This window comes from Ascaphus truei, chromosome 15 (genome assembly GCF_040206685.1).
Source record: "Ascaphus truei isolate aAscTru1 chromosome 15, aAscTru1.hap1, whole genome shotgun sequence".
In the NCBI taxonomy this organism is placed as follows: Eukaryota; Metazoa; Chordata; class Amphibia; order Anura; family Ascaphidae; genus Ascaphus; species Ascaphus truei.
In genome coordinates, this window is record NC_134497.1 from 48,744,918 (window position 1) to 48,759,293 (window position 14,376).

The 14,376-nt window shown below is 48.7% G+C and overlaps 1 protein-coding gene across 3 annotated transcripts in view; it reads left to right on the top strand.

Annotated features, from left to right (window-relative positions):
- Positions 1–5,560: 5,560 nt before the first annotated feature.
- ERGIC3 (ERGIC and golgi 3) overlaps positions 5,561–14,376 on the top strand; it is a 59,033-nt gene continuing 50,217 nt past the window's right edge. Inside the window, exons 1-2 of one of the 3 annotated variants that reach the window (XM_075572574.1) lie at positions 5,561–5,747; positions 9,760–9,830. In XM_075572574.1, coding sequence (XP_075428689.1) covers positions 5,660–5,747; positions 9,760–9,830 — 159 coding nt within the window. In that variant the 5' untranslated portion in view covers positions 5,561–5,659. The remainder of the gene's footprint in view (positions 5,748–9,759; positions 9,831–14,376) is intronic. The other 2 variants (XM_075572576.1, XM_075572577.1) reach the window with 2 other exon arrangements.

Genomic DNA, 14,376 nt, shown 5'->3' on the forward strand with positions numbered 1-14,376 from the left:
CGCAGGGGACCGCCAGCGAGGTTCCGGGTTCTCGCCGCGGTTGCAGGCCCCAGTATCTTTCTGCTCCGGGGCTATCATCAATAGCGATCCCCATCCTCTGGGATCAGTTTTCTCTGCTTTGATTTGGTGGAAGTCTTCAGCCGTCAGCTTGGCTGTTTCTCCGCCTGCCTTCACGGTCTGCCCAGGCGCAAAGGGCTGCACGGCCCACAGATAGTAGATGCCACATTGGGGACACCTCGCCGTGGTACTGGCTTCTCCACCTGGCAATCGGCACTGGTCTCGGTATCACCCGCCTTTATTACCAGGAAGCCTCCTGGCAGCGAGTAAGGGTGCGCTGAAATATCCATCTCAGTTTTTATGGTGCTGGTTACAGGGGACACTTTGCACAGTGGTCTTGCCTGTTCACCAGCTCCTCACAACTGAAGGGCAGGAAACGCACATCCAGCTCCTCCTTCAGCCCACTCGGTCCGTAATTGGCAGATGCAGGGACTCCTCCCCCTGGTGGATATTAAGGGAGGGTCCCACAGGTTCACTGGACGACTCATGCTTGGCTCTGAGCCTGTCACAGTCCAGGAGGGCGCGGCCACAGCTTTCGCGCCACTACCCCCAGCAGGGTGGAGTTCTTTACTTGGCGCCAATCCCGGCCAACTTCTTGCAATCCTTGCATTTGCAGCATTCTCGGCCCACGTGGTCTCCCAGGGAAGCGGGAACCGCCATCTTGGTTTGCACGGCCATTCACTATAGCAACTGAGGTAGATTTTTGTCTAGGGATTACCATCTGGCAAGCATGTTCTCCATCCACACCGCACATAACCACAATGTTCTCCACACTGTCCTCCAGGGTAGCACCCTGGGATCCTTGGCAGGAAAAAAATGGCACGGCCACAGCTTTAGCGCCACCCCATAACATACTTGCAAAAGTCCCTTCTGCAACTCGCTCCTCTGTGGTAGACACACCACGTGCGCTCTCTCCATCAGGCGCTGGCCGCCATCTTTGATTCTCCGCACCGCGCGGAACTTCATCTCTTGCGGTCGCCATCTTTACTTTGTAATTTCTACACATGGTGCTCCTCTCTGCGGAGCAGCTGCCATTTCGATGCAATAAAGAATGCCATGGTGTACCACCTACATGTATCAGATGTATGTTTGACTCATGTTGCACTACCTCAGGCTAGACTCACTCTCTCTGTGTATGCTGTGTCCACCTCCCTCCAGTATGTGCGCTGCGGTAAGTGTCCTGGTTACTGGCTAGAGTACTCTGGCTACTCCCATGCAGTACTAGTGCGTCAACCTCTCTTGGCTACCTCTAGCGCAGATCCTCTCCAGAATTCCTGACCCAAGTTATCCAGGCTATCCCTTCAGGCATCCTACAACTAGCCGCCTCACGGTGACTAGGACAGCTATAGCCCTGTCTCCAGACCCACTTTACTCCTCTCAGGGTCCTAGGTTGTCCTAGACAAGCACCTTGATAAAGCGCGTATCACTCGAAACGCGTTGGTGGGGGCCCGTGGGCTCATTTTTGTACTTGATTTCTTGATTCATTAAAACTTTTTTATTTTTATGGGACACACACTCTCGCAGTTCTCTTTTTCACTGTCTACAGTAGTGCTCCAACTTTCCTTTACCTGTTTGCTTGGATCCTGTGGAAAAACGGAGGCACACACCTGTGGAGGGACATCACATAGAAGACCCTACGGATGTGAGAAATTCTACTCTTACACACCTTTTCATTTGTCCACATCGATGCACATATGTCTGGACACTAGCCAGTGGGAGTTATCACTAATCCTAGTGGAACTCCATCCAGCTATTCGATTAACGGTGGATTTAGGTGTTTTTCGTTATATGATCATTGGTCTGTTTATTCAAGTGATACTCCGAGGATTTATACAGTGATGGAATCATTTCACTCAGGCTTGCTTAAGCCATTCATCTGTGTTTGAGCACCATACAGCTTCTTTATCCTTTGTACCCCTAGGCTCCGTCCCATCCACAGCACTGACTGGCAGCATACACTCTCCCTGTTTCCTAGTGTGCCCAGCAAAAGCCTGTCCTGTTGATACAGATCTCAGCAGCGCCTCCAAAAATATAACGGTTCTAGGGCCCCCACCCAATCTCAGATTGGCCCCTGTGGTCTAATCGGCCCCCATTACATGTCTGTGTGATGTGTGGTGCACCTGCTGGCTTACAGGGCTCCTGAGTCTCCCGCTGGGTTGGTATGGGGAATATCACCATGACAGGCGTCTGAGGTAGTGTGCTCTGAGTCCTACTCACATTTGGTTACAGCGCCTCCACCCCATCAGGATCCCTACGGCTGCAGGGGAAGTATCTGATGGGGAACTCCTTCTTGGTGCATCCTTCTGTTGAATAACTTCACTCTCACACAGAAGAGATCTTTTCAACCAGGGCATCTTTAATGTCATCTCCATAGGCAGACTGCCCCTCATAGCGGTCGTGCTTAGCTGCTCATCTTGTTGAGGTACCCCCCTTCAGAAGGTTCCTCCTCTCTTAATGGAGTTGGTTCACCTCTCCCCTAAGGGAGATCATCATCTGTGCCAGGTCCCTAGACACAGTGTGGAATCAGCTTGCACTTGACTCTGACAGCCTTGAACTGCTGCAGACACTCTGGTAGACTACTTCAGAACTCCTTGTTAACACCCTAACTTTAGGCAGTCCTGTGTCTTATATAACCTCCAGAAACAAACCCACCTCTGTGTCACTAACAGTGGACACAAAGCATGTTGTCACTTCCTTTGTTACATATGACACCTCACCAGGGTTTGAGGGCAAACCTCCATGATTGTTACTGGCAACCCTGCATACTTACCAGGATTACTGCCAGCATGAGAAAGAGATGTACACCATTTTACACATGGCTACACTAGGCAACCAGTGAAGCTGTCAGATGAAGACAGTTTTGAAGAGTGACAGTTGAAGCTGGGAGCTGGGTAAGTGAGGGTGCAGGGGAGCAGTAGCCCCTTGCACTAGGCTAGTCACCCCCCATAGGCCCCTGATAACTATTATCCTTGCCCCAGCTTGTGGTTACTTCAGGGACAGGCCTTAAGTAAGGAGATCTGCCCCTTTAGCTGTTTGATTAGCCCAAGGAACCACTGATCGGCGCGCAGCCTGATTACTGGGTCTGGGCTCAGACCTCCTCTAGATAGAGACTATATTCACGGAGGACCCCGCCACGCAGTGACTGCTAGCTAGAGACGGACCAGCCCCAAGATATAGACGGTACGGTGTACGGTGATATTATCCACGCCGGAATTCACCCCATGCGTAGGTGGATGGCACGTCGGATCAGGCAGATCCAATTCTGTTATCTTGCTGTACCCGGGTGCCGGAGCCCCGGGCAGGTACCTATAGTAGTGCACTAACGCTCCACGGGATAGCACTATCTCCAACACATTGGGTGGGCTTGGACATAAGGGACATCAGGGAATTGGTGCCCAGCACCCAGGTTCTTTGGGGGACACCTATGTTGATGTGTGGGGTGGTGAACTTCTATACGTATGGTTATATGCATATTACTGTGTGGTACAGAGTACCAAGGTTATTAGTTAAAGTAAAACGGTTGCTAGCATATACTGTGTGCGTGCATTATTATTATTATTGTTTCTGTAAGAGGACCATCCCACCCTGTTGAGAACCCTTACAGGTGGAGGCGCTGTATCCGAATATCAGGTAACCCCAGGCTCCCAGCGGCAGAGGTTCAGGTAACGCACCACACACGGTAACACAAGTGTATTTCCATTATGGTCCCCATCTGCGATTGGGGGGGGGGGGAGGGGGCAAACTGTGTTACATATATTTCCTTAAAACTGTATTGTTTAAAGTGACGGGCTGAATGAAGCCATTGTTTAATTTCCCCAAATCCCTGGTCATACCTCTGCACGTCTCTTACACATAAATACAAAATAGAAAATGGGGAGAAAAGAGGGGGGAAAAGAGGGGACCAATAGTGTAATATGCCAAAATAGATATATTGGTATAAAAAAAAGAATCTCACTCACAAGCAGACTTGAAATATAGAGATAGCGGTACTGGCTGCATGGACACACTGGACCACTGGATCATATATCGGATCTTCCAGGTTGGTATTGGCTGGGCATCAGACTCCGGTAGCTGCAGCAATCTCCCAGTGGCGTCTCCACAGCTCGCGTCTGTAGACGCAGCTCCGTTCCGGGTATGCGTGCGCACTCTGTGTCTCACTCGTTGTGCATTCCAGGCCTCTGCACCAATCACCCACCTGTAGACAGTGTCCAAATACAGGACAGCCCAGATCAATACTAGACACCTGGATACCAAAAATTCATGTGACACCTTCAGTGGCCATGTTTGATTCTGGCACAGGTAGGGTTGCGAGGTGTCCAATATTGAAACGGACTGGCCTGTATTTGGACACACTGTCCAGTAAAAAATTAGAGGTAATACTGGTCATGTATGTGTCCAGTATTAACTCTTTGGACATAGTGACCTGACCGGCTTGGGGGGTGAGGGATTTCCGTGAGCAGGGCTGCTGCTATGGGGCTTGGCAGTTTCCTCCATCCTGATCGGCTGCTGCTGGGTAATGCAGGAGGAGGTGGCAGGAGCCTGGGGGTGAGGCCAAGGAGAGGAGGAAACAGCATGGAGCGGAGAGGTGTGCGTGCCTGCATGTCGCACCTTTCACCATTGTGTCCAGTATTTTTGGAGAAGCCACCTGGCACAGTGCCCAATTAGTTTGGTTTGGACCATGGTCAACAGTGGCCATCTTTGTTGAGGGCAAAAAAAGACTGCGGTACAGCTGCCATCTTTGATTGGGGCAGAAAGCCTTTGGCTGCGTCCAGGGTTGCAGCAGCCGTGCGGAGGCGCGCTGAGGTTGAGGGAAAGCGGGTGCTTTCCCTGGCCTTGGTTCGCGCGCGGTCCGGGGACGTGTCAAGGGGCAGGCCAGTGACGTCACAGAGCTGGTTCGCCCTCATTGGGCGAACCGCTCACGTGACCGGCCCTGAGCTCCGGCGAGCTCAGAAACGTAACATTTGTTAAGACACACGCTTCCGCAAGCGTGCGGAAGCGTGCGCGAGCCCCTGCTAAAGCCGTTCTCATTGGGCTGCAGGGGCTCACTGGTAAGCGAGAGCGCGCCTCAGCGCTGACCATGCCCGAGGCCTTTGTGGTTGTGAATACCTACAGAAACAATGTGTTGCTGGTCCCCATGGGACTGAAAGGGATAATATTACATATGCATGTCCTGGGGACAGTGGACTTTAATCAGAGAGAAAGTAGAGAAATCTACTTTTTTTTTTTGCCAAAAGAATATATATACATCATTTAAATTATAGTCAATACTTCTGTCCTGCAAACTGATGGGCTCCCTGCCCTATTTAAAAATAGCTATTACATGCCGTGATGGGAAATGTGCCCTCATTAAACATGGCCGCCGTGTTTCCACTTAAGGGCACAGTTACCAGAATCAAAGATGGCTTCCGATTGCTTCATTGGCGTGTCAGACGCTAGGTGACGCAGGAGCGTACACGAGCGTGCTCCCCGCGGCAGCACATGCGCACAAGCCTCCGGGCCCTTTCCCATTGTCTGACGCCCAGCCAATGAATGAAGGACGGATGGGATTAAGGGACCCGGAAGTAAAACGGCCGCTTGCGGGCTCTGCTTCCGGGACGGGAAGATGGAGGCGCTGCACCAGCTCAAGCAGTTTGACGCTTACCCCAAGACGTTGGAGGACTTCAGGGTGAAGACGTGCGGCGGGGCTGTAGGTGAGGGAGCGGGCACCGGGGTGTGCGAGGGGCTGAGGAGGCCTGGGAGCACGAGGGGGGCTGCAGGGGCTGAGGGAGGAGAGAGTAGGGGGGTGAGGGAGGAGAGAATAGGTAGGTGGGTACGAGAGAATTGGTCGGTGGGTAGGAGAGGGTAGGTAGGTGGGTGAGGGAGGAGAGAGTAGGTGGGTGAGGGAGGAGAGAGTAGGTGGGTGAGGGAGGAGAGAGTAAGGGGGTGAGGGAGGAGAGTATAGGGGGCCTACAGGGGGGTGAGGGAGGAGAGTAGGGGATGTACAGGGGGTGAGGGAGGAGAGTAGGGGATGTACAGGGGGGTGAAGGAGGAGAGTAGGGGATGTACAGGGGGGTGAGGGAGGAGACTAGGGGAATGACGGGTGGGGGGGGGAGAGATGGGGACCTATAGGGGGGTGAGGGAGGGGAGTGCTGGTGACAAACAGTGGGGTGAGGGGAGAATAGGGGACCGGGAGGGGAGAGTAGTGGACCAGCAGGGGAGCGAGGGTGGGGAGAGTAGGGGATCGACTGGGGGCTGAGGGAGGGGAGAGTAGGGGGGCTGAGGGAGGGGAGGATGGGAAATCAGGTGACCTGCAGGGCAAGGCGTTGGGCTACGCTAATAGTGCTGGTGACGTCAGGCTGCGGTCGCTGGAAAAATCAAATTGAGATGACTTCTAGCGATCAGACCAAGCCGTTGCTCTGTCGCGCCGTGCTTACTATAAGCCCACGCGACGGCGGCAATGCATTTGTTTTGATGCGCCATCGCTGTCGCCGGCACTATAAGCGCAGTCTAAGGAGGAGAGGGACTGAGACCAGATGCATCACACTGCACCACCAGCATCCTAGTGAGACACATCACAATAGACCTGATGAGACGCACAGAATCTTCATAGATCACAATATGATCGCAATTTGCACCGTAATAAAACTTTCAAGATCGTCCATCTGCTTACAGGACACATGCACAGGAGTGTATGAGAGAATTGGCCTTTTGTGTTTCTTGAGACTTCAAACCAGATGAGTTTGGGCAATCGTTTCCCCACAGTATCAGTAGTAAGAAAATGATCTGTCCAACGGTAACAAATACATCATTAGCGGCTTTAATTCATTTGAAAACATGCGGTCATAGGAAATGTTCAAAATACATCTCTAAGGCGCATCGTTTTAAATACGTTACTTTTAAAATAAATAAAATCCCGCTGGCATCACGTGCAGGGTTAGGCCAATTCCCCAGTGCCCGCTGCTGCGGGTGCACCACACACCAGAGCAATGTCCTCTATGGGGCAGGCCCCAGTCGCCGTGTGTGAGCAAAGCGCGATGACGCGTCCACTGGCAGGGAAGACAAGAATTTTGCCTTTCCTTGCCGCGACGCGATCACATGGTCGGCGGACAGCCAATGGAAGGGCAGATAGTGTAGACCAATGGGAGTGCAGGTAGTGTAGACCAGTGTTTCCAACTCCAGTCCTCGGGGAACCCCAACAGGTCAGGTCTTAAGGATATCCCTGCTTCAGCACAGGTGGCTCAGTGAAAGTGATTGACCCACCTGTGCTGGAGCAGGGATATTCTTAAAACCTGACCTTTTGGGGTTCCCTGAGGACTGGAGTTGGCAAACACTGGTGTAGACCAATGGCAGTGCTGCTTTGTGCTGTGCTTTGACGTCATGGGCGCCCCCCTGAGCATCCCAGTGCTCCCCCTAGACAGCACATTGCGGCTTTTATCTGTGCATACTCCGGCGCGAGTGCAGCTGTGAACACTGCGGCCGTAGCCTTAGGGATGGGATTAAGCAAAGGGGTAAAACAGTGCAAAGTTGACCCTTTGTGGGAGAGGGGAGGAAGAGGGTTGCAATTTATGGCAGTTATGTCTGGATGTTTATTTTTTTTAAAGGTTTTGTCATAATGTGCAGTACTGTAATGTCTTGTTTTCACCACGTTTTCTCCCTAATTGCTGATTTTTTAAAGAAAAAATGTATTCTTCTTAAAGAATGAGTTCAAACCTAAAGTCATATCTGCTAAGCCTCTCACTTAGTGACATTATTAGATCTGAAAAAACATCTGAGGCCATTGGTGAGATGTTTTTTTCTGATCTGACCTTTTGTAGTCTGAGTGGAAAGCAGCTCTGTGCTGCCTGCAGGAGTGTAGAACATGAGTAAACAGGAGTTGCTGTGTGAACACTCGAGTACCAGCTTCGGGCCCATTTTTATACAAATGTTAGTAGGAAAACTAATTAACAAAACTTTTTTTCTGTATTTATTTTGTATCTGCTTTAAAGATCAACTCACTGAGCTCACTTTCATGATGGGTGATGTTAGGTGGCATTTGTTCATAACACATCAATACTCCCCTTCCCCCCACCCCCCCTGGCTTGAGGTCACCCTTACAGTGCCCTAATAACGTACCAGAGACACTACAGGGGCAATTCAGGCTGACTGCTTTTGACGTAGCAGCCAGCCCGATCATAACAGATGTGGTGGGGGCCTCTTCCGGTATCCGGGCGCTAGTCGTGATCGCCCCAGGATTACGTGACCCAGATGTGCCGGCTGTCAGACCCCTGGCGCTCCAATAGTTAATTCTATGAGATTTTTTTTCCCTTCAAAATGTATACAGTAGTTGGCGCGATATTACCGTGCGGTCAGTGCTGTCCGCATGCGCACAGGCGGGAACTCCTCTAACCTGTTTGTCAGTGAGCACTGAATTTGGAATATGGTATAAATGTGGATCTGCGTGTTGGTGGCTGCAGGCGATTTGGTCTTTGCATTGTGTTGATTTTTCTGCACGCAGCGTACAGAAAGCTGAATCCTTGGTGAAGGGGGAAGATGTACATTTGCCAGGAGAGGCTGAACAGCCAGCCATATTACTTCCTTACAGGCTGGTTGAGTTGAGGTAGCAGGCCTTAAGGGTTAGTCCATTCTAGGAACAGTGTTTTTATGACAGTGACATGTTTAAAGGGTCAGTCCCTCCTAAGGGCAAAGTGTACTAATGGCAGTGACATGGTTAAGGGCAGTCTCTCCTAGGGGCAAAGTGTACTAATGGCAGTGACATGGTTAAGGGGTCAGTCCCTCCTAGGGGCAAAGTGTACTAATGGCAGTGACATGGTTAAGGGGTCAGTCCCTCCTAGGCGCAAAGTGTACTAATGGCAGTGACATGGTTAAGGGGTCAGTCCCTCCTAGGGACAAAGTGTCTAATGGCAGTGACATGGTTAATTTGTCAGTCCCTCCTAGGGGCAAAGTGTACTAATGGCAGTGACATGGTTAAGGGGTCAGTCCCTCCTAGGGGCAAAGTGTACTAATGGCAGTGACGTGGTTAATCTGTGAGGGATAGAAGCCTTTTTAACACAAATCTGACACCTATAAGTATTTTTACATCAGTCAGTTAAGTGAGTTTGTAAACACGCTAAGCTGAGACCTGGGAGGGGGGTGAACTTGGAGAGCTGGTACTTTGCCTTCCTCTGGCTGCTCCTGTCTGATGTCACTCTGTGTTCAACATGAGTTTGCACAGGCAAAGCCCCCTCTCTCCCCATCCCCTTCTCTTTACTGGCTCTGTGATAAGGACAGGGTGGGCTAAGGGTAAGGAAAACACTTAATTGACAAACAGTGCCCCATTCAGAGACCCCTAAGAAATGTAAACTTGTAATTAATTTCCAAGAATGGGATCAACTAAGTCTTTGCTGTTTGCATGGTTAGATTTGTTTAGGGAAGCCAATTGGACTATTACATTCTTTCCAAAAGGTTGTTTTATGGCCAGCTGCGTGTGATTGCACCATTTGCTGCATTGATTACAATGTTGCTGTCTCTGGGCATTCCTCATAAAAATTTGCTTGGCCATATTTAAGAGGTCCCACAAAAATAACTTTATTTCACTGACATGAAAAACTGAAAGAGGATCAGTGAGGATGTGAATGGGGTTAGAAACAGAACAATGCTCTGTGTATAGGACTGTGGCAGACTGCACCTTGTACTAAATACCCATTGTTCTGTGACTCTTAATTCAATGTCTGATCTTTCTTCTAGTGACGGTGATCAGCGGCCTTATTATGCTGATTCTCTTCTTCTCCGAACTGCAATACTACCTCACTAAAGAAGTAAGTAATCTGACAGTGAGGGCCACCTCTGCTACGCAGTGCTACTCCATAAGGAACCTTCCTGCGCCGCTTAGTACACACGGACCTTAATGTTTGATCTTGTGGTGTAAATGTGGCCCATAATGTTGACATTGAGGGGGGGTGGGTAGTAATATGAGGAAGATAATAATAATAAAAGTTCCATTTATGACAACCCTCTGTTGTCTGTCCTTTAACCAGTTTTCAATCCAGGTGCATATATTATTACAGAGTCCAATGTTCTAAAGAACATTGCACCTGGATTGAAAACTGGTTAAAGGACAGACAATAGAGGGTTGTCATAAATGGAACTTTTTCAGGTTGGGCTAAAGTTGTAAGTGGAGTACCTCAGGGATCGGTACTGGGACCCCTGCTTTTTAACTTGTTTATTAATGACCTTGAGGTTGGCATAGAGAGCAAAGTCTCCATCTTTGCTGATGATACTAAATTGTGTAAGGTAATAGAATCAGAGCAGGATGTAATTTCTCTTCAGAAGGACTTGGAGAGGCTGGAAACATGGGCAGGTAAATGGCAGATGGAGGGTTAATACAGATAAATGTAAGGTTATGCATTTGGGAAACAAGAATAAACAGGCGACTTACACAATAAATGGGGATAAATTGGGGGAATCCTTGATGGAGAAAGATTTAGGAGTGCTTGTATACAGCAGGCTTAGCAATAGTGCCCAATGTCATGCAGCAGCTGCAAAGGCAAACAAGGTCTTATCTTGCATTAAACGGGCAATGGATGGAAGGGAAGTAAACATAATTATGCCCCTTTACAAAGCATTAGTAAGACCACACCTTGAATATGGAGTACAATTTGGGCACCAATCCTAAGAAAAGACATTATGGAACTAGAGAAAGTGCAGAGAAGAGCCGCCAAATTAATAAAGGGGATGGACATTCTAACTTATGAGGAGAGGCTAGCTAAATTAGAGTTATTCACATTAGAAAAGAGGTGTCTGAGAGGGGATATAATAACTATATACAAATATATTCGAGGACAATACAAGGAGCCTTCAAAATAACTATTCATCACAAGGGCAGGATAAAGGACATGGGGACTTCCCGTAAGGCTGGAGGAAAGGAAATTTCACCAGCAACAAAGGAAAGGGTTCTTTACAGTAAGGGCAGTTACAGTGTGGAATTCATTACCCATGGAGACTGTGATGGCAGATACAATAGATTTGTTCAAAAAAAAGGTTGGACATCTTTTTAGATGGGCAAGGTATACAGGGATATACCAAATAAGTATACATGGGAAGGATGTTGATCCAGGGAGTAATCCGATTGTTATTATTTGGAGTCAGGAAGGAATTTATTTTCCCCTTATGAGATATCATTGGATAATGTGTCAATGGGGTTTTTTGTTTGCCTTCCTCTGGGTCAATATACTGTAAGTTCGGATATAGGATAACGTACAGGAAGGCTCCGCTTTTCGGCGATCCGGTGGTACAGAGAAGCGGGCCACCATGTCTGCGCATGCGTAGAATGGGGGTATTTGCCGGTTTGCGCACATAGCGAAAATCGCTGGTTCTGCTTTCCGGCGATTTTTCGCTTTCCGGTGGGTCCTCAGAACGGAACCCGCCGTATTAGTGGGGCCCCGCCGTATTAGTGGGGCCTCGCTGTATTAGTGTGGCCCCGCCATGTTAGTGGGGCCCCGCCGTATTAGTGGGGCCCTGCTGTATTTGTCGTCTAAATTTGGCATAGGTTGAACATGATGGACGTGCGTCTTTTTTCAACCTAGTCTACTATGTAACTATTTGCGGGGGGAGCTGCTGCTTAAAAAGTCCTGTAACAAAAATAGTGACACAGCACAAAATAGTTTTATATTTAGAGAGTTCTGCAAATAGGAAACATCCGGAGGATTCGGAAGTAAAATATGTGAGCAGAATTAAACAAAGCAAATTTGGGGCAATATTAGTGGAACTGTGGCCCATGTTTACTAAGTGATGCACTGCCATGCAGCGCATTCAAGTGAATGGGCTATACCAGGGGTAGTTAACTCCAGTCCTCAAGGGCCATCAACAGGTCAGGTTTTCAGAATATCCCTGCTTCAGCAGAGGTGGCTTAGTCAGAATGACAACCACTGATTGAGCCACCTGTGCTGAAGCAGGGATATCCTGAAAACCTGACCTGTTGGAGGCCCTTAAGGACTGGAGTCGTTGCCTACTCTTGGACTATATAGGGGTCTTCCAGCAGCAGTAGATATCATTGTCACTGGGGACCAGGACTAATACCAGGGATCAATATCGCCGACAGAACATGAGAGTTTATAAAATTAATTTATTGGAAAAACATATCCACAACTATACAAAAGACACAAACATCACACATACCCAACTGGGGGATACCCTGCCTAACTAGTCACAGGGACCTACTGGCAGAGATTTCCCCTGTTCTCTCTTTGCCCAGTGCCTACAGGACTGGTTTTCAGACCTGAGACCAGCACTGAATTGGACACTGCAGTTTCTCCCTGTCACAGCAACACCTCTGTAACTCTCTGCAGGCTCTGTCTGCCAGGGGTCTCTCTCCCTGTCTGCTAGGGGTCTCCCTCCCACCTTTTTATATACTTAAACTATAATATTGCAACACTCGGGGCCAGGAGCTGCCTACATGCCGGGCCCTGATTGGTGGGCAGGACTGCAGCATAACATTTGCAACAATTCTACTGCAAACATATTAACCCCTGATTCCTGAGGTGCTGCAACAACACACACACTCACACACACACACTTGTGGCAGACTTAACCTTTATTAACAGCAGCCATATTTCCCCCTACCGTCAGTCATGGCATAGCACCGCATACTAAACATGGGCCTGTACCTTTTTACCGCTTAGGCCCTCGGATTTTTTATTTATTTAAACCATTAGAAGATTTTTCATAACATACAAAACGTAATTCTACTAATAAAAATAATATAGGAATAAAAAGATGATGCAATTCAGAACTAGTTTACCTAAAAAGTGTATTTCCTTGAAGTATCGTCGTGATATATGGAATAACAGAATTAAGGGAACAAAAATAAGTGTGTGCGGGTCTAGCAATCCAAGCAATATCCCACGTGTGTTTTACATAACACTTACTACATTTTTTCTCTGTTTATTCACCTCTAAATGCCATTTTTAATGAGTTTTAATATACTGCACTGGGATTCCTTTTCTATAGCAGGTTTAGCCACCTCCCCAGCAGTGCAATATCTTTGTAACACTTTAGTGTTTGTGATAATTTGTTGCCAGTGTTCCCAGCAGTTTGAGCTGCAAACTGTAACAATAGATAATGTTACCTTAGTAATGTAAGAATACATTGTAGCTGCTGAGTTACACTGACTGAAGGATTGATTGAAACTGAAAAGCAGCCATTAAGTGAACTTCGGGAAGCAGGATCTTTGCTGATCGATCACAGGGGAACTAATCGATCGTCAGCTTAGGTAATTAGTTTTCAATCAAGGTGATCAAAGGCTTCATATAATAAAACCATTTTATTTAAACACCGCAAATTATTTAAAAAAATGAAGAGAAATCAACATTTCAAATTGGCTTCTAAATCTTTGTTTTAAGAAACTCTCTTTAGAACAAACTTATATAATGATTAGGGATTCCCTAATGTTTGACACACATTTGAATTTGGCGTTTATCGGGGCACTTATGTCCTTAGTTCCCATAGTCTCCCAGCGACGCCGCTGTCTCTCACCTGTGCACAGGTGGCCACAAGACGGGGAGTTTAATAGGAACCGATGCTTCATTTCCGGTGTTTATCGATTCGAAACGAAAATACAAAGTGATCAGAGAGTGGGGTTTTTCCCGTGGGTCTCGGTTAAAACCTAAAACTGTAATTCCCAATTCTGATCATGGAAGGGACAGCCCCACGAACCTGGCACAGAAAAGAAACAACTTATTACTGGAGTTGACGTCCTTAGAAAGGGTTGGAAATGTTTGCTGGGGCAGTTTAACCTAAACGTGATGTCACAATCACTCAGCTGTGACATCACACTGCGCGGGGAGATGGCTCCTCTGCTGCTTTGATGTTTCTCTTTGGAATGTGAATCATTAAATATCTCCCAAAACATTGCTGTTCAGGTGGGACATTGCTGTGTTTATAACCTACTAGCTGAGAGACCCGGCGTTGCCCGGGAGTCGCACTGTCCCCCCCCCCCCCCCCACACACACACACACTGTCCCCCCCCCCCCACACACACACACACACACACACTGTCCCCCCCACACACACACTGTGTCCCCCCACACACACACAGTGTCCCCCCCCACACACACACACTGTGTCCCCCCCCCACACACACACACTGTGTCCCCCCCACACACACACTGTGTCCCCCCACACACACACACACTGTGTCCCCCCCACACACACACTGTGTGCCCCCCCACACACACACTGTGTCCCCCCCCCACACACACACTGTGTCCCCCCCCCACACACACACACTGTCCCTCCCCCCCCCACACACACACACTGTCCCTCCCCCCCCCCCACACACACGGTGTCCCACACACACCGTTCCCC